Here is a 12,569-nt window from a genome sequence, read left to right on the forward strand (position 1 = left end):
AGTGGGGGGGAGAGGAAGAAAAGGCCAAATGGGGGGTTCATGTCTGGCTACAGAACCTCAGGGGCAGCAGCAAGTAGAGTAATTGAAATTACGTCTAACGCAACATTGTTCTTTTTGACTGCCCCCAAGTGCAGAATGGTTTTCCGCCCATTTGTGTAGTATTTTTAAACTAAACGTTATTACTGCTAGACATGGAAAAACAAACTTCACATCAAGGCCGTGTCTACACTTGGTCAGTATTTTGAAAGGGCCATGCCAATGGCCAAATTGGAGACTACTGAGATGCTGAAATGAATATTCAGTGCCTTATTAGCAAGCTGCCAGCTGTGTTTCGCTCGCACATGGCTCATCTACACAGGGGGGGTCCTTTTCTGATAGGATATTAGGGGATTTCAAAAAGGACTCCCATGTAGACGAGCTGCACACGAGCAAAACGTGGTGCTTTCGAAGTGCTGTGGCTGGCAGCATGCTAGTGAGGTGCTGAATATTCATTTCAGCACCTCATTAATATTCTCAGATTTGGCCATTAGCATGGCCATTTCAAAGTTTTCCCCTAGTGTAGACATAGCCAAAGCGAAAGTAAGAAATTAAAACTATGTGAAAGGGAGGATCCTAAGGTACCATCTCTGTTTATAACACTGCAAAAAAAATATAAGTGCAAATTCTAAAAAGCATTAATTGCATTGAAAACTTAAGGGATAGGGAGGACAAGCTTTGGTCACATCTGGTCACTGGCTATGAATTTTGAAGACAGAACATAACTATTACCTCCATAGAGTAATATTATTGCCAGTTTGAGCCTATCCTTGTATTAGGATAATTATTACCAGTACAATTTATTAGAGGATACTTGCCACTTACTAGAGCTTACAGAAATTGTAAACTCTTGTATAGAAGTGGAATATACATCCCTATTGTATGTTAGGATGAAGAATGTACTCTTTTGTATATCTGGGATGAGGTAAGGGTTATAAACAAAGGTCTGGTCTCAAATGAAAAGGCAATAATTTTGGGGGACCTCTTTTGTGCTTCTGCTATAACAGCAACTAAACACAGTTCCTAGAGCTCTATATTGTTGCTGACAGAACAGATGGGTAGTGCTGGTACATAAACAATAAAGTAAATCAAATGGAGCTATAATGGTCTTTGTTCCATGGAAGAAGAGAGGGGGGAAATCACAGTGGTAGTTCAAACTCCATCGTAATATACAGTTTGAAGCAACGTTTTCCTAAAAACACATTTTTTGTTTTCCTCTGTATCTGTGGAATAAAGTGTATAAATGTAAAAATCATGGTAGGCCCAATGATACTCTTTTGTATAAAAAGCTGGGTAGTTGCTGTGCATAAGAAAACAAAAGAATCTATTTAAAGTATGTTCAGAGTCTGAAAACTGTTGATCTTGGATTTCTTTGTTATTTAGGCATGGCATGGTTTCCTGCTTTAACATTTTTATTTTTATCATTTATTTTTCATCAGTTTGTGTTTAAGTATAACTTAATTGTATTTTAGCTTTTTCAAGATTTGATTTCTTCATTTCCCTAGCTGTTCACATTATTACAGTTCTGCAGTATAATAGTTTCCCCACCACCACATGCATACACAGTTGCTGTGTCGTGTGGTTCTAGGTAAGAAAAATGGCTGGCAGAACATATAGTTGGTGACCTATGTGTCCTGTCTTGCTCCATAAAAGCTCCTAAGGTAAAATTCTGGATCCACTGAAATCAATGGCAATATTCCCTTTGATTTCAATAGGTGCCAGTATTTTGCTTTCAGCCTCTACTCAATTTCTATTTTTTAAAAAGATGAGTAATTGAAAATGGGAAAGGTATTAATTTTATAACAGACAACCTTACATTTTATTTGATCCATATTCAAAACTCAATCAGAAATTAAAAGTATCACTCACAAAATCATTACAAGGTAGTTGTCTAATCTCTGTATTTTTCACAGTTAAACATTTTTTGACTAGGAAGCTTGTAGCAAGAATGTCAGGTAACCTTGAGTCAGGGTTTCTACTTTTTATTTCTAGTGGAAGAGAGGTTTAATTATGAACAATTACAAGCTGTTTACATACAGTAGACTCTTTCATTCTATCACCCGAAACTCTCAAAAAACTGGCATTTTAAGCATATATAAATTTGGTTACATTTTCCAGATGCATAGTATGGTCAAAGTAAATACAAATATAGTACAAGTTTACAGTGTACAATACTACTGTGGTTGGAAAATAAAGTACTCTGCGTACATATTTGTTTCTTAATATCTAATCATGTTTTTCTTTAGTGTTATGCATTGCTAGGTATACCTCTTTATTATCCAGAATATTTGAATATCCAACAATCTCCCAGTCCTGGGGCTGTCGGGTATGAAAGAGTTTACTGTATAATTAATATTTTGTATAATCACCAGTAGAGGGCACTTATGCATTGATATTCTTTCTTTACTTTCTATATTGTACTAATTTTTAAGAAAAATCTGAAGAATCTTCCTTTGGTGTAACGTAAGTCTAAAAGAAAAAAAAGACTCATTCTCATTTTTTCACTGAAAATAGCACAGTTAGTGGAAATTTCATTTACTTTCAGCCTGCAAATTGCATTGAATTTTAATAGAAAACTCATTCTTAAATATAATAATCCAAACAATGCTAGTTTTAAAATTATATTTCCTCTTGGAATAAAATTCAGCTAGTTCTACAAGATCTTTGTAGTCAGATCTGAACCTCGCTTGCTCAGTTTTCAAAGAGCTTAAGTTTAAGATGTTGTACTGTTGTCAGATGTCTGTATACTTTTTGAGAAAAAACCGTTGTGCAGGGGAACCATACTGTGCTTGGGCAGCTAGTACTTTGTAAGCTTATCTGCAATTGCCAGAAGAGTTTTAATATATTTGTTTTCAATCCCTCCCTTGCTGCTGGGGTTGCTCACCTGTAAGTGCTTGATATGTGTTAAGACAGCATCTTTTGTTGTATGAGAGAGAAACACAAATCTCAAGGCTTTCAAACTATGTGATGAAATCAACCAGCTCTTTGCCATTCCTTGTGACTAAGTCAAGCTGAATCTATAACATTTTTGAACAGTTCAACAGACGTTTCAGCTCCTTTAACATGTTTGTTTTAGGCATAATTTTAATTTGTTCTTCCACAAAACTGAAGTAAAAAGTAACGTTCTCTATGGTGTTTAGTAGCTGCATACCAGTTTCCCCATCTTGGCTTACCTGGGATAGGGAATAGTTTTATAGAAATATTTGAATCTGTAGCCTGAACGGTGATTTCACACATTGCTCTTTCAAACACAATTTTCTGCTCAGACAATGTTTTAAAATTCTTTTTGACTGCTGCTATTAGCTTGTCAACAGCTAGTAAACTGGGCCTCTAAATGCAACTGGCATGGGCTAATATGTGAGCATTACAGGTAAAATGAATTGTTAGGCATTAATCCCTGACGTAGTTGATAATTCGTTGATTGCGTTATCAGAAATAAATGCTCTGATACCATCCAAATCCACCCCAAAGGTATTCAAGCACTTGCAGTAGTTTGTGTAGTGATGCTGTAATAAACATACTCTAGGTACAGTGGATCAGAGAGGACAGCTTTCAATTCCAAGTCAGATGCGTCTTCACCAAAATAAATAAGATGTAAGAATGGTCATACTGGGTCAGACCAAAGGTCCATATACTCCAGTATCCTGTCGTCCAACAGTGGCCAATGCCAGATGCCCCATAAAGAGTGAACAAAATAGGTAATCATCAAATGATCCCTCCCCGTCATCCATTTCCAGTCTTTGACAAACAGGCTGTGTCTAAATGTGCATGTATTTTTGAAAGAGAGGCCCACTTTTGAAAGAGCACAGGGAGCATCTACACGTGCAGTGTGCTCTTTTGAAAGGAAACCAGAGGAACGTGGCCCAGACGTTGAAAGCTGGACCCCGATCCTGTATTGCGAAGATTTCCCCTTTTCGAAAAACTCTTTCAAAAGAAGGTGCATGTAGACGCTCCATGGCTCACTCCTTCGAAAGGAGTCCTCCATGGCAGTGGCCAGCTGGAACATGGAGACACCCTGCCCTACAGCAGCGGGGCTCTATGATCCCTGCATATGGCTGCTCTTAAAGCCGCCCAGACCCAGAAACCCCGTGGCAGGAGGCTGAGAGTGGGTGAACAGCAACAGCATGAGCTGCTCACAGCACGCTCTCTCAGCCACCCCCAGCAACTGAAAAGAGCCACATGGCCGGTGCCCAGCAGCCTCCGGAGCCTCAGGGCCCTCCCTCAGAGCCCTCACAGGGCTCCCAGGAGCCAGTCCTGGAGGGAGAAAAAAGGGGCCCCCATCTGGACAGAGCCTGTTGAAAGCAGAGGAGGTGTTGATGGAGATAGGGGTCAAGCAAAGGAATGCTACATCCTTCTCCTGCCTGGCCCAGGAACTGACGAGCTGTGGCCATGTGGAGCAGACCCCAGATCAAGTGCAGTGCAAAGTTAAGGAGCTCCGTTAAGGCTGTGCCTGTGTCTGGGATGAGGTTGGGTACTCAGGGGCAGGTCCCTCCACCTGCTTCTACTACCGGGAGTTCCGCTCCATCTTGGGGCCCTGGCACATCTCCCACCCCCAGTGGTCCTGGACACGTCTGCAGACCAGCCTGAGCCAGAGGCCTTGGAGGAGCCGGGAGTAGTCAGCCCATGCCAGGGGACAGAACTACCCCACAACTGGTCCAGCCGGGCAATGGGGAGCTGGGCGTTGCTGGACATCATCATGGGACCCCTGGTAAGTCCACAGCAGGGCATGCACCCCAGTTGGTGGGGTAGGGTCAACAGCTGCCAGTGGGCCACACACAAGCTTGGTGGTCCAGGGCCAGACATGCTGGCCGGTCATGGCCCCCAGCACACCCATGATGCCCACCCGCGCCAGCTAGCACCCAGCCCCGTGGACAGCTCTGGGTGCCAGATGTGCGGTGGGATGTCTCTGGGGGCCAGGCCGCACATGGGGTTGGTTCCACCCAGCGGGGGAACCCCTATGCACCCCCGACACCACACGGATGCCATGCCCTTCCTGTCTGGGCCTGGCAGGGGGGTGGGATATGGGGTCCCAGTCAAGGACTGACATGCCATCTTTCTCTTGCAGCTGCAGCAATTGAGAGCCCGCACGGTCCAGCACTTTCATTGGTTCCAGAGAATCCCCAGAGGCAGCGGACAGGAGCCAGGCCCCTCCAGCAGCACCACCATGCCGTGCCCACAGCCAGAGAACACAGTGGTGCATGAGGGAGGACACCACCAGCCTCCACCAGGCTGAGCCAGCTGAGCGGCACCTCTGGCTGGAGGAGGCTGACCTGGCCTGGCAGAGGGAGGCCTGGGACCGCCACATGTCCCACCTGGAGGGCATACATGGCACCCTCCAGGAGCACCTGGACAATGTAGCATGACTCATAGGCCGTCATGCTGCCCCCTCCCACCATCCACCCCCCAAGCCTCCTGCAGAAGCCCCCCCCCAAGGCCCCTGCTGATGTCCCCCAATGCCCCTACCTGCCGGTGCTCCCTGTGCCATCTCAGCCCCACCTCAGAACCTGCACCCTAGGAGTGGGGGGATCCTAGGGCTGATGGGGCTCTTGGCCTGCAACCTCTGTCCCCAAGTGACCCTCCCAGTTCAGGTCCCTCCCCAACCTACAATTGCATAGTTGGTCCTCCACCCCTCATTGTAAATAGTTCCGGGTTTGCATGTACACCAAATGGTGGTTCAAGGTTATAAATGGTTTATTGCATACTGATGCCCATGTCCTGTGGTCTTGTAGTGGGGGAGATGTGGGTGCGGTGGTGGAGTCAATGGTGTGTGCAGGGGGGGGGCGGGGGGGGATGGTGAGAGGTGTCCTCCGCAATGTTGTGGAGGGTGCAACAGGCGCCCACCACCTGTGGGGCATTGCACACCCTGACCTCAAGGCGTGTGATGAGGTACTGCCACCGCCCCTTCAGGCTCCCAAAGGTCTGCTCGACCACATGCCGAGCCTGGTTAAGGCAGTTGTTAAAGGCCTTGTGGCTGGGGTTGAGGTGGCCGATATAGGGCCATCTGAGCCATGGCAATATGTGTTATGCCGCATCCGTGACCATGCAGAGTGGAACGGTGGTGTCCCCAACCAACAGCTCCCACGGGGGGATGAAGGTGCCAGCCTCCATATGTCGGCATAGGCTGGAATTGCAGAAAACCTGGGCATCGTGGGTTCGGCCTGCCCAGCCTGTGTAGATGTCCTGGAACCAACCTTTTTGAGCCACCAGGACTTGGAGAACTACCAAATGGTAGCCCTCCCAGTTAGTATAGTGGCCAGCGCTGTGTGGCGGAGCGTGGTTGGGGATGTGTGTTCCATCCGGGGTGCTGAAGCAATTTGGGAATCCCAGCGCTGCGAATCTCCTGACAACAGCATCCAGGTCCCTGATGTGGATGACTCAATGCAGGAGTGTTGCGTTTATGGCACGGATGACCTGCAAGGGATGGGGGACATGCGCTGTTGTGAGGGTGTGACAGGGTACTCTCAACTAGCAGCCCCCCAAACCTCCTCCCAGCCCCCTGCCACGGAGGGTCCCCAAGCCCCCTCCCAGCCAGCAGCCTCCAGGGGTCCCCAAGCCCAGGAGCCCCCTGCCCCCTCCCTGTGGTGGGGGTGTGCCCCAGGCCCAGCTTACCTCCATGAGGCCCATTGACTGACGAGGCTGTATCTCTTTAGTTTTCTGACCTATACATTAGAGAGGACGATCATATTGCCTGCACTTTGCTTAAAAATAAATCACATTAATTGGCATTGTTACTATGCACAGGACTGCTGAGGTACAATGTAATGTGATGTGCTAAGCAGAAAGATATTATATCAGGTTGGATAAATATCTAACAGGGATGGTATAGATGATGCTTCATCCTGCCGCGAGAGCAGGGGACTGGACTTGATGATCTCCTGAGGTCCCTTCCATTTCTAGTATTCTATGATTCTGTGGACAAACCCTCTTTCACCCACACTGTGAACTTGAAATGAAGCTTATTACATCTTGGAACATTTCTAACATTGTATCCATGTGCAGGTAGATGCTTAATAAGATACATAGGTTAACACAGAGTGAGCTCCTCCTGTCATTTTTACCTAGAGCCAAGAAGCATAAAGGGATTTTAAAAGCCCCTTTTTGATCCCAGGAAAGAATTCCCTGGTTCAAGCACTGCATAAGACAGACAAAAGACTCAGTTCAAAGTAACCCCTCACTTAGTGGTGGTGGGGCTGATTTCAGGAGGGGTGAGGTAGTGATGGTGCCACAGCACTGAAGCTCGTAGAGCAATGAATAGAGGTTCCTGTAACTTAGGCTCTGAGGAGTGTCTAATTTATGCTGGGGATCTCTCTGGCCTCCAGAGGCTGCCCAACATCAGGAGAGGGCAGATAATCTATTGCAACCCTCACCCTGAGCTAAGATTTCTTTTTGGTGATTCTAAGCAATTCATTTAAATTGATGTTTGTAACATTCTCTTAAAATTTGCAAAACTCTAAGAGGCACAAGATAGAATTTCATTCAGTGTGCTACTTATGTTAGTAGATGTACATTATCTTTTTATTGGTGGCTTGTTTTTTGTCATAATTGAATATAAATTAACGCAGCTGTCTGCTTAGCAGCTTCTTGTATAGCAAGACCTCTTTTTGAACTAACTCTTTTATCTGTAGTCAGAATTGTATTTGGAATAGTTTTGATTAGAGACAATGTCCAGATAAAACTGTTCTTTTAAAATCTTGCCTGTTTGTACTAACACTTGAGTTTATTCAGTTCTGGTAACATTTAAAAAAATACTGTTCCGTTACATTATACGCCGCATGAATAATGAAACTAGACCAGTAAGTTTTAACTCTGGTGTTTTACTTTATCACTTCCAGCTTTAGTGATCAGGAGAATGTTTGAACTTTCAGCTAAATATAAAACTCCCGCAATTAACTGTCTGTTAAAATTAGGTTTTGTAAAATCCTATGAACACTTGCAAAGCTTAGATTTTGAGTCTTGGTTATGTTGTTTCCCTCTTAACTTCTGCTCAGAACAATTTAGATGGGTAATAAAGTGTATGTGATGGGGTATAGTAAATTAATGGCAATTTAAAAATTATCTCAGCTGTGAAATGACAGAACCTAGAGGAATTTTTCCATCAAATTATAACTCTCTAAAGTGGAGTTCCCCTGTGTGTTCTAGAAGTTTGCTATCTTCTCAGAAACCATGATTTCTGTATTGATTTAAAAATCTGCTGTAGAAACAAATACTTGAAAGGTGCTCTTGCATATTAGCTGTGGAAAAAAATATTAGTAAAGATTTGGAAAAATGTGATCTGGCAGAGCATTTTTAGGGTTTTTTTTTTCAGTTATTCTGTATAGTGTTACGATAGATCTTGTACTATTTTGCCACAACTAATGAGCTCTAAGAATTTATGCAAGTATGGTTTTGTATGTTAGCTCACACAATGCTAAACCAGTGGCTGAATTTTTACACACACGCACATGTGCACACACACACAAATCCAGAAAATCCTTTAACGTGGCATATGAAAATCAGTTTTTCTTGAGTGAAAATGAAGTCTTACAAAACCCTTTCTTATAATTGAAGCCTTAGGCAAATGTTATAATCCAATGCTAATACACAGAAGATTGTTGTTGTTTCACGTGTTTGTTGCTCTGTGTTCGAAACAGAAAACAAGAAGAGCGGGTACAACAGGTGCGTAAAAAACTGGAGGAAGCACTTATGGCAGACATCTTGTCGCGGGCTGCTGATGCAACAAAAGATATGGATGTGGAAATGGACGATGGTGATGAAGTATAAGAAAAATAATCAGGTAAAGTCAGACCTTGAGGCGGTCCTCTTGTGAGATAGCAAAACTTTGTAGTCGGTAGCAGTGCTGATCTTAACAGCTGTTGATCTTAATACTGTCACCGAGTCATCCACTGGGCAGTTACATCTCACTCAAAAGTTGAGCCCTATTTAATTGCATACAGATATCAAGGAATATATGTCCTGGCTGGGAAACTATGAAACTGATACCTTTGCATGGCTACGTCTACGTTTACCAGAAATGTCAATGGCTGATATGCAATTTTAGGTATGCCAGTTGCATACCTAAAATCGATTTTGCAGCTGTCTACATTAGTCCCTGTCTTCACTGCAGAACGTTAGTGGGAGTGCTCCTCCTGCTAACATTTCTTAATCCTTGCAGCTTGTAAGGAGTTCCAGGTTCAACACTGATCCAGGAACACATCATTTTACACATGCACAAACTGGTACCCTAGAAGATCAAAGCTAAGCATCTTTCATGGCTAGTGTAGACCTAACCTCTGTGTACTAAAGTACAGAGTACCAGAAGTACGCTGTTCAGGCCACCGGTGCAATAGCAGAGTAAAACATTACTCTTCGGCCCGAAGGCTAAGGGACCAATCCTGAAAAGCATGCCCTAGCTGTGAAATGTAAATGAAAAACATCTATAGATTTCAACAAAGTTATCCTGATTTCAACTGTGATCAACGTATCATTTCTACACAGAAATAATTTTACTTTTAATTTATTTACTTCTCTCTCTAATTTACAGGTACTTTAACTGACTTGTTCTAGGAGGAATTTCCTAACAAAACAGAGGCACTTTCTCCTTTGGTCTGTCATTATAAGAAGAAATGGACCCATGCACATTTATATAGCTTTCTAATAGCATTAAAACCAATGCCTTTTTAGACTCCTATTTTTGATGTATATATCTTATTTGAAAAACAAACTTTATTTTGTGTCCTATGACTTTAAAATAGGTTTTTTTGGTTGTGTTTTTTTTTTTTTTTTTAATATCTAACAGTACCCTTAAACTAAAGCTGAGCTTTTGATGCCGGGTTGCAAACCTACTGGAATTATATTGCCTGTACTTAATATTTGTTTTTCCTGTGGTTTATAATAATGATGGATCTGGAGAACAAGGATAGATCAGGAGAATTAAAGATTATAGTGACTCAGTGTATATAAACAGATTTTTATACTGCTGTTGAGTGAAAACACCTGTACATTCTTCCATCATCACTGTAAAGATAAATAAATGATTATATTCAGAGTGACTGACAATTGTTCTATTAATGGGGTAGAGGAAGCAAAGAGCTTGCATCCGTGCTGCTAGTTCCCATGCCTATAGCTGCCTTGTTCCTTCGGCTGATATTGTGTAGTCTTAGGAAAGCCATATATTTCCATATGTTATTTTGTTGCCCGAAGCATTGCTGGAGAAAATTTGTCTAATTTAGCAGCAGCTGCTGAATTTTCATCCAAAAGAGAGTACAAAGGAAGTATAACAGACTAAATTTCCTCTGAGAAAGAATGGGAAAAAATAAAAAAGCCAACATGGCCTCACAAAGTCCTGCTTTAAAAGGACAGAGTTTAAATACAAACTGTAATGGAAAAAGAGGAGCAGCTTCAGCACCATCGGTGCAATAAAAAATACAAAATGCCTGCCTTAGGACATGTACAATCCAAGTAAACAAATTGCAAGGACTTCCAATAATAGATGTAACCGTGCTACTTCATTACATGGGTTCACTTTGGGAGCTCTGTCTGAGTTCTGATGAATCAATCCAAGGGCTGGGGTCCCCTGCACCTTTCCTCTTGACTAGTGGATTATTCTGCCGGAGGAAAGCCAGAACTGTTTTAAGGTCAAAAATGAGTCCATTGTCTTCAGTTTCCTTGGCTTCCTTATAGTTGTCTCTGGCAACCGTCACACACCTGTTGTCCAAGCTGGGAGAAGTCTTTTTGCTTAGTATCTCTTTGCAATTAGATAACACTCACAGGGTCAGCAGTGTGTTACAAGCAGACACACTGAATTTCTTGCGGGATGGTGGAGACCAGCGCTTAGTGGCCCAGTTCCTGGCTTTTTCCTCCTGCCTTGCACAGACTGTTCTGTGTTCAGCTTCAGAAGGAATGTCCAGGGGCAGAAGGCATGGGGAACAGTGTCATGGATACAGCAGCTTCCTTTTCTCTCTTTCCTCCCATACCAGATCTTCCTAAACTGTCTTGTTTGCTCCAAAGAATGATTGGGACAAGACATTTTGGATCTACTTATCACCTACAGTCCTGTGAGATCAGAACCAGGCCCTAGTTAGAACCTCTGAAGTCAGATAGCTGATAATATAATTGCCAAGATTTCTTTTCAAAGAGCTGAAAATATACTGTTCAATATCGTAACTTTTTATGTAAAATATAAGACTTAATGGTGAATAAAGTTTCTAGGGGCCTTAGAATCTGTATAAAACTCTGCTCGCTTTAGGAGTTGATTTTAAATTCCACCATTTCTAATGCTGTATTTCTAATTTCTAGATAACTTTAATGGAACAAGAAAGTAATAAAAATCCTACAGACATCCAATCCAGGCTCAGTTCTGTGCTACTGTCAAATGCGTTCTCATTATAGAGACTGAAATATAAAGTCATGATATGTATGCATTCATATGAATAGTGAAAATAAATAAAACCAACACAGGGATGATGTTAAGGAAATGATCCCAATGAAATGTGTTTAATGCAAGACCTAAAAGCAGATGCAGCTCATTCAGAGGGAAGGCTATTCTGAATAATAGTGGTTTATGACTTGTTTATGCTATTAACACTGAATGAATAGTTCTGGGGGCTGATGCCCTGCATTCCAGACCTTTTTACTTAAAACTGGAAGATGGGGTGTTTCGCTCTCCACTTTTGGGCAGTTGAACACCAGCCAATGTGTGGGGTGAGGAGGTTGGTTAAAAAAAATTGAGGTAAGCAACATTTTCCATGAAAAGTGATCTTTTTGATTAAATGAAATTTTCTAATAAAAAAGTGTTTTGACTGAAAGCTGTCACCTAGCTCCAGTTTTGAGTCTGCACTACTGCAGGTTTCCAGCACTAAATAATTGTCTGGGCTTTTTTTTATATAAATATTGGCTGAGTAGTTTACAGATCAGCTTTATGTGGCATTTTCAGTCAAAGGCTTTCAAAGCACTTTAGGGCAGGTAAAGTTTATCCGGGAGAAACAGAGGCATAGTGGAAGGTCTGGTGACTTGCCTAAGGCCATAAAGTAAGTTGGTGAAAAAAATTTGGAATTGAATGCAGCTCCACCGCTCCTACCTTAAGAATTGGATCTGCTGCCTCTCTCATAAACAACTCAGAGGAAAAGTGTGACTATGGTGCTTGGAAGGGCTACACAGAATGCTCAGGCAGGCAATCCCCAAAACTGGGAGTGATGGGGTGTCCGAGGTGCAAGCTGGACTGTGGAACCATTAAACAGTTCAAACCCAACAACATGGGCTGCCTCTTACACTGTGATTCTGTGCGCAAGCTGCATAGCTCTACAGAGACACCCACAAGTAAGGACACGCCCTACTAAATTATATGAATGCTTCTCCTAGCCAGTCATGACCCAGCAATAGGGAGGCTCCAGCCAATTCCCCACAGCTCTCCAGCCTTGCTCTCCAAAATTGCATCATCTACTGAGCAGCCTCACGAGTGTTAGTTCATTATCCTGTCTGTCCCTTCCTGAGGTGGAGAGGGACACATGCTAGTCTTTTTAAATTGAGCTGAGATTTCTCAAGCATTTCAACGAAAA

At 43.0% G+C, this 12,569-nt stretch overlaps 1 protein-coding gene across 1 annotated transcript in view; it reads left to right on the forward strand.

Annotated features, from left to right (window-relative positions):
- MBD2 (methyl-CpG binding domain protein 2) overlaps positions 1–11,522 on the forward strand; it is a 56,384-nt gene extending 44,862 nt beyond the window's left edge. Inside the window, exons 6-7 of the mRNA XM_074994348.1 lie at positions 8,667–8,809; positions 9,557–11,522. Coding sequence (XP_074850449.1) covers positions 8,667–8,796 — 130 coding nt within the window. The 3' untranslated portion in view covers positions 8,797–8,809; positions 9,557–11,522. The remainder of the gene's footprint in view (positions 1–8,666; positions 8,810–9,556) is intronic.
- The last annotated feature ends 1,047 nt before the right edge of the window (positions 11,523–12,569 follow it).

This window comes from Carettochelys insculpta, chromosome 5 (assembly GCF_033958435.1).
Source record: "Carettochelys insculpta isolate YL-2023 chromosome 5, ASM3395843v1, whole genome shotgun sequence".
Lineage (NCBI taxonomy): Eukaryota > Metazoa > Chordata > Testudines > Carettochelyidae > Carettochelys > Carettochelys insculpta.